Source organism: Tympanuchus pallidicinctus, unplaced genomic scaffold, assembly GCF_026119805.1.
Source record: "Tympanuchus pallidicinctus isolate F22 unplaced genomic scaffold, pur_lepc_1.0 scaffold17, whole genome shotgun sequence".
In the NCBI taxonomy this organism is placed as follows: Eukaryota; Metazoa; Chordata; class Aves; order Galliformes; family Phasianidae; genus Tympanuchus; species Tympanuchus pallidicinctus.
In genome coordinates, this window is record NW_026294690.1 from 3,820,952 (window position 1) to 3,838,078 (window position 17,127).

The 17,127-nt window shown below is 38.3% G+C and overlaps 1 protein-coding gene across 2 annotated transcripts in view; it reads left to right on the top strand.

Moving 5' to 3' along the window:
• The first annotated feature begins 749 nt into the window (after positions 1-749).
• Positions 750-17,127, top strand: part of SLC6A11 (solute carrier family 6 member 11) — an 84,556-nt gene continuing 68,178 nt past the window's right edge. Inside the window, exons 1-5 of one of the 2 annotated variants that reach the window (XM_052678813.1) lie at positions 750-875; positions 4,041-4,271; positions 7,388-7,522; positions 7,669-7,809; positions 8,697-8,787. In XM_052678813.1, the coding sequence (XP_052534773.1) occupies positions 4,052-4,271; positions 7,388-7,522; positions 7,669-7,809; positions 8,697-8,787 (587 nt within the window). In that variant the 5' untranslated portion in view covers positions 750-875; positions 4,041-4,051. Of the gene's footprint in view, positions 876-3,260; positions 3,570-4,040; positions 4,272-7,387; positions 7,523-7,668; positions 7,810-8,696; positions 8,788-17,127 lie in introns of those variants that run through there. The other variant, XM_052678812.1, reaches the window with a different exon arrangement.

A 17,127-nucleotide genomic window follows, 5' to 3' on the forward strand; every position in this document is an offset into this window, starting at 1 on the left:
GGAAGAGAGTTAACCTTCCTTGTATTAGTATGTCTTCACACTAGGTGTTTGTGCCTTGAAGATATGGACTGATCAGATGTCCCAGAAGAGTATGAATTAATAGCCTGAATGTGTTCTGCCTGCAGCCAGGGAAGGTGCAGCATGTATTCCTTGTTACGTCTGGGCAATGCTACTGCCGTGCATTTTAGCACCCTGACATATCCTGTGGAAACATGGCTTTTTCTTGGAGGTTTTTTTATCAGCATGGTCTCCACATGTTAATTTCTTGTCTTTATTAATTTTAGTTTACGAATCTAAATATGATTAGTTTTAGAACATTTGGAACTTCACACACCTTTCCTTAACTGGCAGAAACATTTGCCTTCTGCTCACAGTCTACTTCCTACATAGAGCTTTAACGGTTTCCTTAGGGATTTGGAGATAAAATCTGAATAAGGCAAATGAATTATTTTGCTAGGTAACATCATTTTAATGTGGAACTCAGGAGGAATGGCCAGGAAATTTACTTATGGTGAATGGGTTGGAGGTAAGAACTCCAAATGCTTGTGCAGATCAGGAATGGAGCAGACAGTGCAGAAAAAATCTTCTTGGACATAACTAGATTACTTGAGATTTGTGATGCGGCTAGCCCCTCTATAGAACATGAAGTACGCTTTAGATAATTAATGACTGTTTTAGTATTAGATACTGGTTTTACTAGGAACGGCCTGCTGATGTTGGTAACTATGTTTTTTGTCTTACAGTTCAACCATTTCACAAGACTTGCTCCCATCCCATTCACTGTGTTCTTCTCTGGTTTCACGCCATGTGCAGATCTCCCAACAGACTGACAGAAGCAGACGTGAATTCATGATGAGGAGCACGCAGTACACGAGGTTAGTGCACCAACTGAGATGTAATCGAGAGAACTGTTTTCCTTGCAATAGAGGAGGCTTCCTTGGATTGAAAAAAAGAAAAGGGATAATCAACCTTTTATAAAATTTTGGAAGCTTTATGTTGCAAACTGTGTTGGATTTCAGTATTCACAAGGATCATCAGCTAGCAATTATGTTGTAAGCTCTTCAGTTGTCAGATCAAATGGGAATCAGTGCAAGAGTACATAGTGAATAAAATATTTGTCTTTGCATATTTCTGATTTCAAATACTAAGCAAATCAGCAGTGATTAAATACCTTTTGCATCTGCCAGTCATCTTATAGACTGTTCTTTGGAGCAGTCCCCTTCAGTCTGGTGTTAGTCTATTTGCATCAGAAAGCTACTCATGGTATGACTTGCTACAAAGAACACTAGGCAGAGTATCAACAGGGTGACACTGTTCTGATACATTTAGCACTGGACGATGTATTGGGCACACTATATAGAAGTGTAAACTTCCCTGTTGGTGAGGAAAAATTTATCCTAGTTGAACATAGAAGACTGTTCCCTCCATGTTATTGTATCATTAGTCACACATTTACTGCCCCTTAGCTTCCATCCATTTTTAGAGCTATTTTTAGTAACCAGATGAGAATTCAGTATCACCTTTGATGTTTGTGTCCTGTTGAGTCTGCTCAGCCTGGCTGGAATACAGAAAAAACAATGCCTGTTTTGATCCCTGTTGGAATGTAGATGAAAGGTGGGGTAAGGGAGAATCTAAAAACTGAGTTTGATTTATACGAAGCAAAATTGGGAAAAATATGAATCTATTCTACCTTAGTAGATACCAGCTGCGTTAAAACCAAAAACAAAGTAACAAACAAACAAAACCCTGATGCCTCCTAACCTTACCTCTCCCCACTCCCACACCACTGAAAAACGAAAGCAAAAACATAAACACATTAAAAAAAAATCCTCCCTTCCCCATCCTTTTGATAAAGCAAACCCATGTACATATATATAGATAGATAGATATTAATTCTTCCATGTTAGCATAATGTTTTACCATAGTTCTACCATTGGCTGTTTTTCATTTCATAGTATAGTAGAGACCAGCACTCTCCATATGGGTATCAATTAGCAAAGAAAGGATCTTATCCTATGCCTGTCAGATGTGTGTATGAAGGTGGCAGAGAATACAGTTAAGTACATTAGACAGAGCGTAGACTGAGGCCACAACACCCAGTCTTGAGGCACGCATAGTTTAAAAGCCAAAATAAAACTTCAGCCATAGCAGAAGTTTGAATATGTAGATGTACTTAGGCTACAAGTAGGGTATAATCAGACTCATTTCTAAAGTCAGGTTAATATAAAAGTTAATATAAAATCTGCCCGTGGGTATTTTTCAAGAGGTCTTCAGTAAGCACTGGATGACAGTTTTCCTGACAGTGTGATAAACCATGGAGTTGTAAGGTAATGGGGAGAGCTCACAAGGAAGGGCTTGCTGTCTCCAGGACAGCATCCTCCAGAGTGCTTAAATTAATCCAGGTTTTAAGAGATAGTGGTCCCAAATGCATCTCCAGGGGCTGCGGAAAGAAATATTGATGATCACAGCTGCCACAGAGCACATGGATCTGAGGGAAGATTTGGAATGAAAATGTGACCGTTTTCCAGCTGTGGAGATGAATAATGGAATAGGCTGAACAAACCACAGGACTACGTATGTGTGTAGAGATGATTAGAATGGGGGGAGAAAAAGATGACTCCGAAATATTTCATTCAATCTGAAACAGAATGGTTTGTATTTTCGTATTTTTCTATTCTTTCTTCCATTTTACACTTATTCAAATCAAATTTTAAGCAAAATGCTGGTTAGAAATGCCTATGTGGGTTGCTTCTACATTTTCCAGAGTGACTAGAAAGCGCCCATAGCGTGTCCACACCTTCCAAATGTTCCCCCAACATTTCTTTACCCTGTTCTTATTGCCTGTACCCTGCCTGCTCCCTCTCCCCCAGCTGCAGTTAATGTTATCTGCTTTAAGCTGGCCTCCTTTCTGATGTGCCACACCTGAGCTTGAAGGAATGGAGGAGGAGAGAAAAAAAAAAAAAAAGGAAAAAGAAGGAAGAGAAGGCAGCAAACCAGGCTCCTGGCTGCCGCCTGAGCAAGCAGCACTGCAGCGCTGCAGGTGTGCGGGAGCCGCGGGCCCTCCACGAGCCGCATGCGGGGAGTGCGGGGTTCGCTGCCGCCCGGTGCTCGGCCCCGGCTGTCTCACCGGCGGGCGGGGGAGCGAGTAGCTGGGGATGCTCGGGCGACGATGCCGGGAGGAGGGGGAGGAAGAAGAGGAGGAGAAGAGGGGAGCCACTGGGACAGCCTGAAGTGGGCGGAGGGGAGAGGCGGGTGTTATACCGTCGCTCGGGGGAAGGCTGAGCGTTTGCAAATTGCGCCTCCGAGGCTCGGGGCGCATCCTATCGCCGCCGGCCGGCCGGGCGGCTGTCGCAGCGCAGGACGAGGCTTCCCGGCTCCCCGATCTCCTCGCGCTGCCCGCGCTATCCCCGCCGTCCCCGCCTCTGCCTCCGGCTGCCCTCAGCTGCTGTGCCTCTCGCCTCCTGTGCAACAGAGAGGAGAACGGCAGCACGCGGAGGTGCGCTCGGAGCCGAGTGTCGGCTAGAGAGCCAGTCCCTCTCCCAACCGCGCAGGCATAAGCAGAACCCTGGGTGAGTAGTCTGGGAGATTCCCTGCTCCTCCAGGCAGGCCAGAACCGATCAGGCCCCTTCAGCACATCCCTTTCTTCCTTTCTTCTTGGTCTTATGCCTGGAACGTGCAGGAGATTCCTGTCCTCTGTGAGGTTAGTCGAACTTGTGTACCTGCTTGGTGAAGGATTTTTGAAAGGTTTTACTACCCAGCCATTAGAATAACATTCTACTATGACTGTCCCAACTTGAAAACCTTTCTACTTTCATGTATGAAATTTTCTTCCTTTTTTTTTTTTTAAATCTTTTTTATTAAAAAAGTTTCTCATCTTTTACAACTTTTTTGGCCTTATGGAATTGCCCTGTTCCCTTTCACCTGTAAATTTATGTAGGTAACACATAATTTGAAGCTAATTATATGCTAAGGAGTTTCTTAGTCCTTGAGTGTTGTAATTAACAAGTGATATCTGCATATTTTTCTTTTGCTTTCTTCAGGCTGAACAGCCATGACAGCTGAAAAGACTATTCCTATAATTAACGGCAAGCCAGAAGATGTTTTGGATCCAGAAGCTTCAAGTACCAACCTCGTCCACAGCAATGATAAGAAAGTTCATGAAAGAGGTCACTGGAACAATAAGGTTGAATTTGTGCTTTCTGTGGCAGGGGAGATTATTGGGTTGGGAAATGTATGGAGATTCCCATATCTTTGCTACAAGAATGGAGGAGGTAAGATGGCGTCATGTGTTGATTTGCAGCTCACTGTAAACATCTGGGAAATAAACACTTAGGGGTGTTTCACAGTGATTTCTTGCGCTAGTAAGAGGGGTTCAGGACTTGTTTGTGTGTGTAGGTAGGGAAGTATTAAGCACCTGAGAATGAATTAAAAAATGTGATGTTTCCTTTACCTTCTCCCCAAATACTACGTGGTTTAATTTCTCGAGGTTTTTCTTTGGTTATGGGGTTGCTTGCTTTTTTCCATTATTAATATATTTATATATTATTGTTGTTGTTGTTTTTTAAGGTAGAAGAAACCGGTTAGAATAGAACATTTTCTTACAGAAATCGAATTTTCATACGAGCCTATCATATCGAGCCTACTCAACAAAGTTTGTCTGACAGAGAATAAAGTAGCAGTTTATTTTTCTGAATAGCATACTTTAGGGAGGAAATATTGTTTCTGAAAATGCTACCTTTTTATGACAAAAAAAAAAAGCCCTTTAAGTCAAAGACACTTTTTTTTTTTTTTTTTTTAATCATTACTTCCCCAATCAGTACAGTAAGGGAGGGGAAGATACAAAGCTGACTGTTACTAAGCCAAGAGAGCAGGTCTGTATACCTTAAAATAAGATGGTAGAAGTCTATTCTTTTCTCTCTCAAATCACAGAAGTATAATGTATTGTATGATATGTATTACTTATAGTCAGGTATCATCTAGGTAAGATACATGACAATTAAGAGTAAGCACATCAGCCATGTCTCACACAGAAATGAAGGAAGAAAGACAAAACCTGAAGTTTAGAATCCTGTGAGCTAGATTCAACATTCTCCCACTTAATGTCTGAATCGGCAGCCCTAGTGTAAACGTATATCCTTCAAGAACAGTGATACACTCAGTGACTGATATATGCAAGGATCTTTCTTAAGAGGTTTGTTTGCTAACAGTGCTATGCCAGATTTCTTTCCCTCATTTGCACAAAACTAGGTGAACTCAGGGGTGGTTTTGGCCATTTTGTCTGCTGTTTCTAAAGACTACTCTTGTGGTAGGTGTGTTACTAGTTTGCAGCTCCTCTTTAACACATTTGTACTGTGGCAAAACTAAGATGATAAGAATTCACTCATTTTAGCATGCTACTGTACTTTTAGTCTCTAATCAGTCTGTTGGATGACTTGCTGAACAGTTGCTGGCTTACTTAAGTATCATCATTAATCACTACAGCAGTCTTTAAGAATAGAATGAATGCATGTAGTTTGATTGGCAATGTCCTGGTACCATGGGAAGTTTGCCATTAACTTCAGTTTTCTTTGGTGAGGTCTCAGTCTACGACCTTTGGCTAACACCTCTGTTTCTGTAATTCTCTAGACTGCTGAACTAGAATTAGACTTGGGTCTTGTTTGTTGCACTGAATGTAAATACTGGGAAATACTTCATGTGTAATATGTAATCATAGTGAAGAGGTATATGAGTTAGTGACTAAATAGAATGCCTGCTAGGTACAGAACAAATTCAGAAGCAGGATGGGTACTTCAGGTGTAAGCTCTCTCTGGCACTACCAACAGATAATGTAGGCATAAGCTTCTATATTTCTGATTTGCTCTTATGGACACTTGCTATTCTTTTTTTTTTTTTTTTTCTTTTTTGGAAAAATAGTTCACTTATGTTTCTTGAATTAGGTATTTCATGGAAACTAATTGGTTTGCAAGCAGGCAAACTTGGTATACTCTGTTGTTTCCTGATGGGTATCTGTTGTAGAGGAATTTAAAAATATATATTTAAGCCATTATAATAAGTTTCATTAAGTTGCTATGTTAAACTCACTGTGCTTGTCTATGTGAGTGAGCTAAACTTGTTTTCATGCTGGACAGCAGTTCTTAAATCATGGCCTGGAAAGATGTCTTTCAAGCCATTTGCATAAAGTGTTGTTCATTAATGATCAGATCAATCTTTAGGACTCCTGTTGAAGTAGGAATATTAGTGCTCTGAAGAACTGATTGATGTATGCAGTTACTACATCTATCAAAACTTTTGTGCAGTACTTCACTGTGTTTGTCTGATTAAACCAGTGGAACTTTGTTTACTGGTGTCAGTAAAAATGGCCCAAATAGTTATTGTTTCCTCCTATTTGTATTCTTCCTTCCTTGTTTCCCCCTAAATCAGTGTAGTTAGTTGCTTTCTATCTCATCCTTTGGTTTATTAAGAAATCTGAGTACCAGGGCAATGAAGGAAAAAAATATTTTGGCCTTGTATGTTAACGGGGTCTCTGTGTAGTGAAAAGGCTGTATTTCATTCCTTGTTATTTAGGTTCAGTTCTAAATTGAATACTTAAAATCTACTGTATTAGCAAGTGACAATGTGCCTAACAGGTATCTTCTGTCGCTTCTCTGTTCATACTTCAGTCATGTTCTCTGTCTGCCATACCTAATAACATGGTTAATCATGAAATAATACAGAATTTCTGCTCTGTGTTAATAAGAGAAGAATGGTATTTTGTTGAAGGCTTCAAGTTGTACTGCTCACTATCTTTGCTGGAGTTTACTGTCAGCATGTAAGAAAAAAAGCTGATGCTTTGTAAATTTCTTACAATTTCTAGATAGCAATGCCAAGTCCTGTTTTCTTTCTCTGTGTAAGAAGTCCTAAGGTGTATTTTGTCATTCCCTTCTTACGATCCTTGTCATTGGTCTTATCTAAATAACATCACAGTACTTGGATTTCATTTCCATAATGCTTCTTCATCCCTGCTTTTCTCCTGAGAAAAGAAAGTAAGAGAAGAGAGGGTAGAATGATTTGATGATAATCAGATCAGAATGGTGTGGCTAAGCAAGAATGTGATCTTTCCTGTGCTTGAGAGAATGTTCAGCAGAGTTTAGCCTATTCTGAAAAACTTAAGTATGCTTTGTGTTTTGACTGGGGATGGGGGTGGTTTTTGTATGGTTCTTTGTTTTCAGTCCACAATAATGGCTTAAGAGTTAACTTTTAATATTTGGTGCCAGAAGCAAACACTTTTTGCACTTTTAGCACTGCACCTGCTAAGGAATGAAAGCTAAGGAATGAAAATAAATTTTTTGCTAAGCTGTCAAGGAACTGTGTTTGTTGTAACCAATACCACCACAATGTTTACTCATAGGTGCTTTCCTCATCCCATATGTGGTTTTCTTTATTTGCTGTGGGATACCAGTTTTTTTCCTGGAGACAGCCTTGGGACAGTTTACTAGTGAAGGAGGCATTACATGCTGGAGGAAAGTTTGCCCTTTGTTTGAAGGTAACAACCTTTTCTGTGTTCTATCACATTAAATTTTAAATGAAGGAAAAAATTTTACAAAAGTTAGGATGTACTGATAGTATTAAGCATTTGTTCTTAAATTATCTGAAAGTACAAATTCTTTGTTCTCTCTTCCTCCTCTCCAGGTATTGGATATGCTACCCAAGTTATAGAGGCACATCTAAATGTATATTACATCATTATTTTAGCATGGGCTATCTTCTATCTGTTTAACTGCTTTACTACAGAGCTTCCCTGGGCTACATGTGGGCATGAATGGAATACAGGTATGACCTTGGTGGGAATATTTGCTGTACAAATAATGACTTTAATAAAATGAATTAGTGTTGAGAACACAACTATTGTGGTAGAAAAATCTGTGGGAATGGGCTGATCATGTCAAACTGTGATGAAATGAAATCACAGAATTGTAAGGGTTGGAAGGGATCTCTAGAGATCATCTAATCCACCCCCCCTGCTGAAGCAGGCTCTCTAGACCATGTTGCACAGGTCGTGCAGTGAAGACTTAATCATACCTTTCTGATATAGGTCATTGTATAAGCATTTGTTCCTGTGAAATATAATGTCAGATGGGAAAAGAAAGCTTTTGCCTTTGTTATTTCTGTAAAATATTCTGGCTAAATCCCAGGACTCTCATTTTCAATCATACCCATTCTCTCAGAATACAGTAAGTGAATTCAACAGAAGAGCTCTTCTTCTTCTTTATTTGATACAAGTTAAAGAGTGACTTTCCACTTGCTCTATTAAACAAAGTGGAGACTTGTTGTTGGTTGTTTCATCAGCCAATTGTTGCCATTGGCCATTGAACAACCACTTGAGGAAGTATTATGTTGTAGTTCCTGAATGATTGCCTCAATTTCTCAAAGCTTCTTCGTTTAGCCTCAGATGTTTAGTTGGCCTTCGTCATTGCCAAAGTGCATTTAGAAAGTGTAGGAGTGTGTAGAGTACTACATGGATATTTTTCTAGCCTCTGATCTGGTGATCAAAATACTATTACAGAAGTAGCAGCTGGAAGATTTTAGAATATCTAGAAATCCTTTTAACCATGTAGAGTATGATATAGTAAGTGGCTTTACAAATGCACAAATTAGAATTTGGACCAGAAGAAAAGTATGTACATGTCAATATAACAACTTTGTTGTTGTTTTTATAGAAAACTGTGTGGAATTTCAGAAACTTAATATGAGCAACTGCAGTCAAATCTCTTTGCAAAATGCTACGTCTCCGGTGATGGAATTCTGGGAGTAAGTGCACATAAACAATCTGCTTGATCTGACTGTTCATTATCTTCCAATTTTTGTTTACAGGTTATTAGGTATTTCATAAACTAATAGCACTTAGTGATATGAGTTCAGCTGTAAATTTTCTCATATAGTCAAAAGATTCAAGATGAGAAGTTTTAACTCTTTTTAGAGGATTCAAGGAAAAGAATTCTATATTCTGAAAGAACATAGAACAAAGTGTGCCACTTACTTGGGATCTTGGCTCCTGCTGCTGGAGGAAAGAACCTCAAATACATACTAATGAGGCAGAGGTGAAAGAGGATGATTTTAAGTGTTTCTTGTTGTTTGATGGTGGTTGTTTTGTTGTTTTTTGGGTTTTTTTTTGTTTGTTTTTGTTTGTTTTCCCAGGGTGTTTGCTCTCTTTTCTTCCATAACAGTTGCGTCTTCATCTGAGCTAACTAATATTTTGGAGTCTGTCCATCATTATATTTGAATGGACTGTGTTCGTTTTTCAGTTAGAAAAAGAAAGCTTAACACTCTTGCGTCTCCTTGATTCTGGTTTCTAGTTAGAGTGATAAAGAATTATCACAAATTTCACAAAATACGGACTGCTTTTGTGATGACACATTTTTTCTTACTATAAATACTTAATTAGTACATTGTAGTTGCATACTTGTTCTTTGCAAGGCACAGTTTGTATTAAGACAGTCACAGAACTAGATTTTTACTTTAATGTTAAAGTAGCTCTTCTTAATTTAAAGGAGTGTATTACAGAGTTTCTGGTTACTGAATATTCTTGAGAGCCCATTCTAATTACCAATTTGTTATTTGGAAAAGCGTTATTGTGGAACTGCAGTTACAGTTGTTTTGTTGTTTGTTTTTTTTTTCCCCAAACTGCAATAGTTACCTTTGAAAGGGCTATAAGCTAAGACTGTTCTCCAAGCGAGAACTCTGCATTTGGCATCATTTTCTTGAACATTAGCATATGCTTCTGTCTTTGCCTCTGGTCCACCTAGTCTTGCTAAATAAGTTATCTTAGTCTTAGCAGGTGGTAGTTATTGTTTCAGTAAATAATGTATTAAAACAATATTAAATTGTACAAGTTTTCATGTTTCTTTTCTGTTAAAATCAGAATAACCTAAGCACTCAGTCTGCTAAATTACAATATGCCTACTCTATCCGCTTCCCAGGTAATCTTTATAATAAAGAAGATTTTCTTATGTGGCACCTCTTATTTCTATGACTTCATTTTAACACAAATTATGGTTCTTTAGGACAACTGAAACTGAACTTTTTTTTTTTTTTTTTTTTTTTTAATTTAAGGGGCATGGTTAGAGTAAATGAACAAAGTATTTTCTCCAGTACTAGCCTGATTTGCTCACTGTTTTTATTTACTTATTCAATTATATTCAAAACTTGGCAAATGTAAGTATCTCCAGCTATCTAAGGAAGCAGGCAATGTTCAGTTGATTTCTAAGGAGGGCACAAGCTAAGTTCTTATCTCCCTGTGTGTCTAGGTGTTCTGTTTGCTGTTCTGTTTTTTTGTTCTGTTTTTTGTTTAGTATTTTTGTAGTATGGTTTTTGGGAGATTGTCTGATTTTTGATGTCAAAGTTATTGCAACCTATGTACAGGAGCATTTCAAATGCATTCTTTCTCAGAATTCTCTAAAAATGAAGCTGAAAAAGATTCTGTAGCTGAACTTGGATTCCTGTTACAGTACATTTTGAATCCTTCAAATTCTGGATGTATTTGACTACCTGAATTAGGCTGAATTAGGAATGAGTTATGAAACCATAAAGGCTGATAATCAGATTAACTTTTTCTCTAACGTCTGTTACAATCGTGTATGAAAATGCACATTCCGGACTTCCTGAAGTCATTAAAAAACAAAAAACCCTCCGAACCACTTCTTGTTATTAGTTTTTTTTGTTGTTCTGTAGAAAAGCTTTTCATAATATTAACAGTTTTTACTGACCAAAGTAGCTTATGATATTAAACTTATCTGCTTTTGGTGCCCAAGCAAAAGTGGTGCTTGACTTTCCAACCTTGAAAACTGAATATATCTACAGCTAGGTCAGGTTGCTCAGAGCCCTCAAAGCCCTGTCCTGCCTGATCTTGAATGTCTCTGGGGGCAGAGCATCCACTGTCTCTCTGGGCAACCTGTGTATCACTGTGCTTATTGCATGTATAAAAATGAACAAAAAACAGTCCACCTTCTTCCTTATGTCCAATCTAGATCTTTCCTTAGTTTGAAACCGTTTCCTCTTTTTCTGTCACAGCAGACCCTGCTAAAGGATCTCTCCTTTCTTGCAGCCCTACTTCCCCCTCTTCCCCCCCCCCCCCCAAGGTTTGACTACTGAAAGGCTGTTCTCAGCTCTCCCTGGAGCTTTCTTATCTCCAGGCTGAACAGTCCTAGCTCTTTCAGCCTAGCCTCATGGAGGAGTTTATTTTCATGGTCCTCCTCTGGACTCCCTCCACCAGTGCTATGTTTCTAATGTACTGAGGACTCCTCACCTGAACAGAGGTGAAGTCCATCTAGAGCTGAGAAGAGGGACAGGATCACCTCTCTCATTCAGCTGGTCATACTTCTTTTCATGCATTTGGTTTTCTGGGCTGCAAAGGCATATTGCTGACTCATGTCCAACTTCCCATCCATCCACCAGTACCCTCAAGTCTGTTTTGGCAGAGCTGTGCTCTATCCTTACATCTCCCAGCTTGAATTGATAGCTGGGATTGCCACGATCCAAGTGCGAACCTGGTACTTGGAGTTACTGAATCTCCCGAGGTTCACCTGGGCCCATTGCTCAGCCTGTCTAGATCTCTCTGGATGGCATCCTGTCCCTCAGGCTTGTTGACTGCACCACACAGCTTGGTGTCATCTGCACCAATGATCCTGCTGTCAGTGTCATTGTTGAAGTTGGTAAAATGTACTGATCCCAGTACTGACCCCTGGCTGACCCCGCTTATCACTGATCTCCATTCAGACAGTGAACCACTGACCACCACTCTGGGTACAATCTTACAACTGGTTCTTCATCCATCAAACTCTCCATCTGTCAAACTCATATCTTCCTAAACTAGAGAGAAAGATGTTGTGTGGGACCACATTAAAGGCCTTACTGAAGTTCTGTTATGCTTATACAGGAGTCCACTAAGGTGATCAGGTATGAGTTGCCCTTGTTGAAGCTATGATGGTTGTCTTATACCACCTCCCTCTGTTCCCTATCTTCCATGATAATTCCCTTGTTAAAATTTAAGAAGGTACACTGCTGCATGAGTTCCAAATTCAGAATGGATATGATAAACTAGTTGAGAAGTGGAAGAACAAACTTCACATACTGGGATTGGCTTTGCACTAAAATGACCATCTGGAACTAAATTTTATAATTTAGATACATCAGGTACAGTAGAGCTCTGTGCTTAAAAATATACAGTGCAGATGACAGAGTAGTTATTATGTAATAAATGTATCACCAGGCTAGTTAATTTGTGCAGTAAGTCAACCTGCAGATAACTGTTTCTGGAAGTGTTAGCTAAAAGCTTAGCTAAAAGTCTTGTTCACATGATATTATTTCACTCCTTTATAAATGCTAGTGTCAATAATCATAAGTTTATTGAAAGATTCTTCTAAAAACAAAGTTAAAAAGAAAGTTGATGGACTAAACTGGACAGGGCAGATGCTAGCTGTTAATTTCAGAACTCAGAGATAGTGATGAAGCTTTTCACACTGCAATAACCAATCACAGGACTGAATTGATTTGCATAATGACTAGGTTTCTTGCAGTTATATTACTTGATGCCTGTGGAGGATGGGAGAGGTGCTAGTTTTCTTCTGAACAACATTCAGATACTCCTGTACATTTTGCTTTTTGCAGTGTTGAAACTGCAATTCAAGCTTCTCTAAGTTATGGTCATGATAAACACAATTTATTGTGGAAAGGGCTAGCTGGGATAAAAAGTTTTTTGAACTATTAGCATCTATTCTTGAGACAATTTATGAATCAGAGTGGTAATTATTGTGAGTAGTCATCTAATTTCAATTGGAATCGAATATTGCATTTGTTAATTGTCAAGCTGATGTTAAGTTTTTTCTTTGGTAAGCATATAACCTCACTACAGTCGCCAATTGTATTCACAGTATCTTCAGACGTTTTAATTGTTCTAATTTAAGAACTAACAAAAAAGAAAAAAAAAAAAACCAAAAGGTACCCCTTCATTCTTGGAGACTGGAGAGGAAGAAACCTATGAACTGCATGAGTTATCAGTGCCATGTGTTTTCTTCAGGTCAATTGCTCTAAGAGTTAATCACAATGAGGAATACAGCAGTTGCTATGTATTGCATAGCAGACTAGACTGGCACTCTGTAAATGCCAGCAGAGGTTGGTAGCAGGGCACAAGCTGGATTTGTGTGTGCATAAATAAATGCACAAATCCTAGAAGGGATGTCTTCAAGAGTGTCTTTGGAAAGGAGTCAATTTTTTCTTTTCTCCTTCCTTTAACTAGTACTGTTATGTCTTTTCCATCGATTAGACTGGAAGTCCCAGCCCTTTTTGTTTGTGACTGGGAGCAAACCCAAATCCATAGGTGTTTTGAGGACTGCAAGTAACAATTTCAGCCTCTCTGCTGAAATGTTTCTAGCTTTTATTACTTCTGTGGACTTGACCATTCCTAAAACTATCACTGCAGTCAAATAGCAGTTTGTTCAAATGCAGTGAAAACTAAGAGAATGTTTTGCAGTACTACAAGGCTACGAAAGCGTGTGGGCTAACAGTTATCTTTCTTCAGGTCTGTCCAAAGGATACTGTCTCCTTGTTACTCTAGCAGGTACAGAGTTACTTCCTCTGATAATTTAACATTCTCTACCAGCTTTGATGGCGGGGTCATGCAGTAGATGAAAACTTCATTCATGTCTAGGATGGATTGTTTGTTTACATTATAAATTAAAAAAAAAAAAAAAAAAAAGCAAACCAGACTGTGGAGATAAGAATTGCAATAGGTCCTAGGTAATATTTTCCTCTTCTTATACGTAAAAAACTCTCATTGTAAGAGCAAGGATTGTTATTTTTTTTTTTTTTTTTTAATAGTGTAATTGATAATTACTTGTAGCTTTGTGGCCATAATGGCCTGATGCTGCTGAAGGAGCAGCATGCAGAGTCTGGGGGATTAGATTCACTTTACTTGCTTTCCTGCGTAGTTAAAAAAGTTTATCCTTGTTAATGTCTATTTTAAGACTTAATTTGAGTTAGCTGACTTGTCATTGACTTCAGCTATCAGTGTTGACAACTCTGGGAAAAAATCAGGAGCTTAAAGGAGGATTTCTTACCTTCCTTAAAAAGATTTGGTAATTTAGGGTTTTGATTAGTTTCACATTCCATATGCGTATACAGTTTTCAAAAGTAAGCAAGTGAATTGATCGAAACTCAGTTTTTAAACTTCAAACTCATTTTACAAATGACAGACAAGAGTCTGAAATTTCTTTCATTTAATGCTGGTGCCAGGATTCAGAGATGTCCAGTTAATTACTGTTTTTCATCTCATCCTAGAAGACCAGCCTGATAAAAGATTAAAAAAAAAAAAAAAGTAATTTGAAGGTATGCCACAGGTAGGTTTTTTTTGTACAAATCTTAAACGGTAAATAGCATAAGCTGCAGTAATAATAGAGGTGTTGATCATTTTGGGTATGTTAAAGCAGACCTATGAAAGAGATAGGTAGCCACAGATGGGGCTAACTTTATAGCCAGGGAAGTGGTATAGAGATTAGAAAATAAACTATTCCATTGTGCTGTGTGTTTTCCTAGGTGGGGAAGCTGTCTGGTAGGTATAGGGGACAGCAACTGTATCTTTGTGCTCCTTTGACTGTTATTCCGGTCTGCCACCGTGGACAGGAATTTGAGATTTCTTGTGCCTGGGAAGGGAGCTGGACAGACAGAGAACCCACGGTTTTGTGGTTGATTCCACCTCAATAGTTTTTTATTGGCTGTATGACAACAACTTAGTCCTCTGCTAAAGAGGGTCTAGTTGTTGTCCTGTCATTCTGTGAAGGGAGTGACACATCCTTAGCGTTTCCAAGCAAAAAACCTTTTTTTTTTTTTTTGTTTAGGGAAAAGAAAAGGATTTGTTCTCAGCAAAAAGGAGAAGGCACAAACCCTTTCCTTGAAAAGTCAAAAAGAGTTTTTCCTGTTTCATTCAGTCTGCAACTGACTGCAAGAGTCACATTGTGCTTAATCCCCCCTATCCTATGAAAAGTCATTAACAAGTTGGGCTCAATCCTGCAGTGCTCAGTACCCAGAGACCTTCAGCACCTCTCAGAACCAGACCCTTTGTGCATGTCTTGTCGAAGAACACTGAGCTGTGCCAGACTTGCTTGTTCCAGTTTAGTTCAAGAGAGGCCATGTGAAAACAGCTTTTTGTTTGGATTCGCATGAGCTCTTCATCTGGTTTTGCCTCAGAACCACAAATTCTGCCTGATTTCAGTTGAAAGAAGGAAATGGGGTAGGTCTCAAAGTGCTAAGCCAAGGGTAAATGTTAGCCTAATCCAGACAGATGAACTTTCCCTTGATTTTATCTGGAATGTTTTGTGTAACATTTCAAATACACAGAAAAAATTACCTCAAAATCATGTACTTGAATAGTACAAAATGCCAATAGTAAGACTGTGCTACTGTAAGTTGATATTTTATATGAATTTGATTATTTTTGGTTAAAGAAACACATAACATTCTTTTCAGTAGAACTGAAAAGGATGGATAGGAAGAAAATGCCATCTTGATATTCTATATTTTGTTATTGTTCTCTTTGTTCATTTTCCTATATTCAGTAATCTGTTGACGAAGATATTGATTTAATCAAGGCTTTTTAGAGTGCTCATAGTGTCAACAATTTTGCAATCATAGATTTCTTGATTACCTTCACATTCATTTATCTTCACAAAATCTATGTAAGATCTAATTATTCCCACTTTACAGAAGGGACTCTGAGCTACAGAGAGTGCAGAAGTGCTTAAGTGTCAGAGGTCTGATAATTGTTATTTAATGTTCTTTATTGTAGAATAAATTGCTATAAATTAACTGTGCTAGTTTTAATTCAGTTAAGAAGAAACATGAATGTACATGAGTCAGTGGTTCAAATGTTCTCCCTGTGTATGCAAATAACAACACTTGAGTTTGGAAGGGACCTTTGGAGGTCGTCTTGTCTAACCACCTAGTGAAGCACAGCCACCTGGGGCAGGTTGGCCATGACCACGTGCAGGTCGTTTTTCAATAACTCTAAGGAAGGAAACTCTGCAACATCTCTAGGTAATGCTGTGAGTCTGAATAATTATATTTATATCTTAAAATAGAATTCGTAAGGGAAACTTTTAGTTCTCCAGTGAAAGTTAGGAGCTACACATTTGTGGTTTTGAAAAGTAATTGTATAATGTTGCAAATTCTTCTTCAGTAGTTGTAGGAGCTAAAAATAACGAACTTTGTTTTGTTTGATTGTTAGGGAGCCATGAACAAATTTGATCTTCTGTTTTCCAAGTCACACGGATTAATATCAGTATTTCAGATAATATTCTCAAAGCATCTATTTCATTTTCCATGATTGAAAATATCTTTGTAGCATTCAGTGGGGAGTGTGGGAAAGTTTTACCTGCAGTGCTACATTTTTGTAGCGAAAATCACATGTGAGCTAAAATCACCTCTTGATCACACAGTTCTTAGAGTTCTAGTAAATATGTTATTGCATTTTCTAATAGTTGGAAAATGCGTGCAGGGTGCTGAAAGACATGCTTGTAAAGCTGATGTCTTTGGAAGCTGTTGGGTTGGGTATCTAGTTTTGCTGGAGTGCTAAACCTTTTTTATTTTCTATTTTTTTTTTTTTTTTATTTTGAAGTATCAAAAATTTCCATATTATTTTTAACATACGAGTGTGTGTTTAAAGACACCTCTGTAAAAGGCATTTCTTGATGTTGAGCAAAACAGTTTACTTATAGGGAAATTGAAAATAATTACATTTAAATATTGTGAAAGGTCTACAACAACAAAAACTTACTTATGTGGCATTAAGGTTAATGAATCAGTCGATTCAGAGCATGCTAAAATAACCAGATGTGGTTTTTTTCTGACTTTGCTTCAGTTTTCATTTACTTTATATATATGTAACTTATTTGAGGGAAGGCCACTACTGAAAAGCCTTCTTTCAGTATTGCCAGATTTTGTGCAAGTACAAAAGAGAAAACATCCTCTTTAAGATAACAACTTCAGTAAAGGATGTGGATATCTTTGCTTTACTGGAGACCATACTTAGTAAATGGTTAGGGGTTCCCTACTTTAGGGTAGAAAAAGGGAAGTACACTGACATTCATCTGAATACTAAAT